This window comes from Octodon degus, unplaced genomic scaffold, assembly GCF_000260255.1.
Source record: "Octodon degus isolate 3935 unplaced genomic scaffold, OctDeg1.0 scaffold00257, whole genome shotgun sequence".
Classification (NCBI taxonomy): domain Eukaryota; kingdom Metazoa; phylum Chordata; class Mammalia; order Rodentia; family Octodontidae; genus Octodon; species Octodon degus.
The window spans coordinates 2425221-2430554 of record NW_004524833.1 but is presented as its reverse complement, the minus strand read 5'-3'; the positions used below and the strand labels follow the sequence as shown (position 1 = coordinate 2430554).

The 5334-nt window shown below is 41.9% G+C and overlaps 1 protein-coding gene across 2 annotated transcripts in view; it reads right to left on the bottom strand.

Moving 5' to 3' along the window:
- LOC101588206 (myomegalin) overlaps positions 1-5334 on the bottom strand; it is a 188613-nt gene that overhangs the window by 4870 nt on the left and 178409 nt on the right. For both annotated transcript variants that reach the window (XM_023706474.1, XM_012512690.2), the window contains 3 exons: positions 4192-4428; positions 1275-1388; positions 550-776 (listed from right to left, as the gene is read on the bottom strand). In XM_023706474.1, the coding sequence (XP_023562242.1) occupies positions 550-776; positions 1275-1388; positions 4192-4428 (578 nt within the window). The remainder of the gene's footprint in view (positions 1-549; positions 777-1274; positions 1389-4191; positions 4429-5334) is intronic.

Below are 5334 nucleotides of genomic sequence, written 5' to 3'. Positions count from 1 at the left end.
TTCTCCTTCTCCTTCTTCTTCTTCTTCTTCTTCTTCTTCTTCTTCTTCTTCTTCTTCTTCTTCTTCTTCTTCTTCTTCTTCTTCTTCTTTGTACCAGGGATTGAACCTGGTCTCAGCACCAAAGCGTGGCTTTGGACCTTGCACTTGCCAGGCAAGTGCTTATGCCACTGAGCTATATCCCTGGCCCCAATCTGGTTGATTTTCATCTGCCTGCAGATGGCCAGATGCCAGCCTGACCAAAGGTAGTGCAGTACAGCGCCATGTGCATGGCAACACCTAACAGATGCTCTATGAGGACAGTAAGAATGCTGCCCAGGGTTTCTGTGGCTCTGAGGACAAAAATCCAGTTAGCTTTATCTTCAGAAGAGCAAAACTTATAGTAAAAGGAGGAGAGAGAAAAGAAAGGACCTGGCTAGAATAAATGTAAGATGCTTTTGTAGCTGAGGGGAGATGTACAGTATGAAAAGACATAACGGGAGGAGGTACAATCAGAGGAAGAAAGGGCACCCAAGAGGCAAGAGTGCAGCTAGGAGCTCACGGTCTGCTTACCTCTGTGCCCTGCACTTCCAGGCCAGGGAAGCTGAATGCTGGCCTCACGAGAGACAGTATCTTTTGGGCCAGCAGTTTGCCCTCCCCAAGCTGCTGTCTTAGAGCACTATAATCATCAATGTGGCCTATCACATGGCGACCATGCTTGTTGGCAAAGGAGCCATCAGGAGCGTCACCCTCCAACTTAGGAGGGTCCTTTATTACTGGAGGAACAGTCAAACCCAGGTCTGAAAGAAAAAACAACAAAATCAGAACTGCTGTGACTCATGATGATCAAGGCCCGGACCATGAAAGACAGCATTCAAAAATACAGGGTGGGTGAAGTCCACAGATATATTCTGGGTTCTACTTGTTTATCATCTTTCTTATATCAGTTTATAATAATAAACTTTCCAGAAGACAAATTCTAGGCTTACTGGAAATTGAAGTGCTCAGGGTAAATTTATTAATAAATAATAGATTTCAGGGTAGAAAAGACATAGAGAAGCAATTCAGTAGATACAAAGAACACATTTAAGAATGGCTACACTACAGAGGGATGATGTGAAAACTGAGCAGTAGATGCTGGAAGACTGACAAGAAAGGCGCCAGAGAAAGTACAAGGTGTAGGGCCACAACCCTTGCAGAGATGGCTCTAAGCTCAGGCAATGTACTTCTAGAGAACCAAGGCTTGTTTACATTAATAACTTACATAGCTGTCACTTCACCTTTTCCCCCATATTTACCACTTGTCCTGTTGACCGTGGCAGTGTCTGAGCCAGGAGCAGAAGAGGAGCCGGAGGGGACCAGTGCTGGAGAGCTCAGGCCCACATCGCGGACTGGAGGAGAAGCAACTGCGTCTAAAGAGGAAAGACAGCACAGTGTCACAGGCACAGTGCCGGGACCCACGGACGCCTGCACAGTGAGCTCAGGCACAGCCCCCTTTTGTCAGAGAGGAGAAAAAATAATAAAACAAAATTTCAAAATGAGATAAATAGAGGGTAACAATGGTTAATACATTGTGTATTGTCATCTTTAAATTAGTTACTCAGAGTGTAAGATATCAGCATTTAATTGTCCACATGATACTAGCACAAACCTTCCTTTTCAATGAACTAAGAGAAATTAACAGAAATAAGAGAGGGGCCAGGGAGATGGCTCAGTAGAATAAGCACTTGCCTGGCAAGTGCAAGTTCCTGAGTTCAATCTCTGGTTCCACATACAAAAAAAAAAGAATGAAGAGACATTAGTACTATACCTTAATTATCTGATATATATATATATATCTTTTCCTTTCCTGATTTACTCGGTTCTACCATCATGATTTTTCTTTCTTTTCAAGTTTCTTCCCACTTCACAATATCTATTGTACATTTGAATCTTATTTTCACTTCCAGCCTATTACACTAGTGCGACAATATGATGCTTACCCATATGCGTCTGGTTTGTTTCACTTACGAGCATGGTCTTGAGTGGCATCCATTTACCTATAAAAGTCTCCAGTTTATCATTCTCTAGGGCTAAGTGGTACCCCATTATCCCAAAAGACCACATCCTCTTCATCTGCCCCTTGGTCGATGGGCATTTGGGCTGTCCCAAGACCTAGCCACGGCAAACGCACAGCCTAGTGCTTACTACTCAAGATTCAGGTGGTGTGATTCAGCTCTCTCACAATTATCATCCATGTATCACAATAAAATAACAAGAACCAAGGAACGGACCACGCAACTCAGAATGTTTCCATTTTCCCAAACAAAGAGATCTTCCTTTAATTGAAGGCTATTCCAAGAGAAAATAGCTTCTACTTTTAAAAAGTATTAAGTAAAATTTTATAAGCCCAATTTCAAATGTAATTTTGTGTGGTGGCTAGTATCATGCTTTGTGGGAAAATATTCCTAAATGTACATCGCATATATGTTTGTAGCAGCGTAGCTCACAATAGTGAACTCTGGAAGTGGCTCGTATGTCCATCAGGAGAAGCATGGATAAAGAAAATGTGACATTTATCCACAATGGAATATTACTCTATCATAAAAGGATAAATCTGAATCATTTGTAGGAAAATAGATGCATCCTGAGACCATAATTTCAAGTGAAATAAATCAGACATATAAGTGTAAATACCACAAGGTTTCTCTTATATGAGAAATCTAAATCTAAATAAATATATGAGAAACCTAAATACAAATAAAGGGCAAAATACAGTCATACCTTGATTAATTAAATTTGATGGTTAGATTCAATACTGATCTTACGGGGAAATTTGATTAAGTGTGAGACCAGTTCAGTTTGTAACCAAAATTATGGAAGGAATTACATTTGTCAACCAATGTTGCACTGCACGAAGCAGGGAGATATGAGATTTTTTTTTTTTTTTAAGGGAAGGGACCAAGAGATGAAGGGATGGGGAGAAAAGGGAGGAAATGGGATGAAAACAGAATTAAGATGTGTTATGCTCATGTGTCAATTCCCTATGATGCACACAACTGTTAGTACTGCATGTATCCTAATAATAAAAATAGAAATATAAAAAAAATTGATCAATGATGAGGGGTATAGTTTGGGGCTATAGTACTTATACAGCATGTGTAGGGCCCTATGTTCAATCCCCATGCAGAAAAAAATGTTGATCAAAGAATGTATGAGTTCATGAAGGATGATATTCAATGTTTGAGTCTCTATCCTGCTGAGTAGTACTGGGGGAAAAAAAGTCATCTGAGAATTTAAAGCAGAAGGCTTGGTGGGTTAAAGGTCTTCTATTGGACACCAGAAAGCAGCCATAGCAAGGAGAAAGCAGAAAGTGTCACAAACAACAAGTCCTGCTCATAGACAAGACTAGCTCAGGGGCTGGTGAGATGGCTCAGTGGTCTAAAGCACCTACTTAGAACAAGTTAAGCAAAAGCACAGGGACTGCGGTTCAATCCCCAGCACCACATGCCAGCCAGCCCCGCCCCCTGGTGGGCTGAGCTGGCCACACACACACAAAATAAATAAATAAATATAAAAAATAAATAAATAAATAAAAATAAAAAGTGGAAGGAGGGCCAGGGAGATGGCTCAGTAGAATAAGCTTAAAAAAAAAAAAAAAAAAAAAACTAGCTCAGAACTCATTGTCTAGCTCAGGCTTCTGGCGAGGAGGAGGAGGAGGAAGAGGAGACGATGAGTGAAGAGAGTGCATCTAAAGGAAAAATACACAACAGGAAGTAGAAGTTGAATATGTCAAGAAATTGGGAAATGGGGGCTCTGTTAACATTCACATCAAAATGGAGAGAAGTTAAGATTGAGATGAACTGAGGAAGGAGGGAGAGATTGGGTGAATACGATTATCTGAAGAGACAGCCAAGAGGCAGAAGTGGACAGCTATCACCTGGAGCAGATGTGCCCACACCCAGCACTTTGTCAAGGCCTAGTTTCTCTTAGGGACAGAAGCATTTTACCACACTCCAAGTTCCCCCCAAGAGCGAGAAAGGAAGGCTGGGCCAGCCTGGAAAGACCAGTGAGACTGAGACAAAGCGTGGTGAGGCAGAAGGAACACAGAGTACTTTAAAGCTTCTCCAACTCGAACCTGACCCTGAGGAGCACTGGTGAGGGGAGGTGGCCCCTCCCATTACAAACATCTTGATGCCTCCCCACTGGCTGCCCTGGTGCCCCTTCCCTGCCTACCTTGGAAGGACAGCTGCTTGTTTCCAGGGTTGCTGACTGGAAAGTTCTGGCTAATGGAGGAGGGGCTGAGGCTGGCTTTCGCAGCACCATAATCCAACTGTTGCTCCAGCTGCAGCCGCAGACAATTGTTCACCTGAATGCTCTGCTCCAGCTGCCCTCTTAGAGCTTGGATCTCTGCCACCAGGTGGTTCAAGTCACTGCTCAAAGAAATCTGGTGACAGGCATCCAGGTGGAAAGCTGCAAGAAGAGAGAGGGGCACTTCTAAGCACTTGTGAGAACACTGCTCTGTGAAATTCCCTTCTGCTGAGGATCCAACTATAATCACATCCAGCATGGAATTTTTCAAATTACTCCTTACTCCTAGCGTGCACCTGAATTGCAGACAATAACAAGTTTATTATTTCATCTCCTTATTAACCTTAGTCTTGCAGGCTAGAAAACAGGGTTCTTCAAGGCAAGAGGTCAGCAGTGAACTGAAAACAGGCAGGGGCGCAGAGATCAAGAGAAATCAACAAGAAGAGGGAGGAAGGCACCAAGACCTCTAGGAGCACGGAGAACAGGTGCCAGGCGCCTTAGAGCAGGAGTCCTGACTAAGTAACATTTTCAATTGCTCCATGTTTCTCATCACACTCATATTTCTATATACTATGGTGAGGAGACCTGAGAAATAATCTCTAAGGCCACCATCCTTTGTCTGAAAACCTTAAAGCCAACCATATTTCAAGAGGCAGATCTAGTTTTGGTTTTTCACAAGGCAAAAGGGTGCATGTGCCTCCATACTTTGTACTATTTGCATCTAGCCCACACCTTAACTCACTACGACGTTACTTCTCACTAATGTGAATATTCTCATTAAGCAGAAAGACTATGAATATCCTCTGGTCATTTCATTTCATGACTCTATGAAAAAGCTTTTAATTAGACATCATAATGGATTTTAGAATTAAAAATAAGAGATTATGAGGCTTTAGTAGTAGTAGTAGCTTGAAATGAATTCTATTTTTATATATATTTTTATTGAGAAATAAATATGAATGAGACAGTTTCACAGCTGATTAATAGGACAGTTTTGATAGTCAATACACTGTACATTGTTATCTTCTTAGTGGTTATCCATAGTACAAGAAGCAGACAGGATATTCT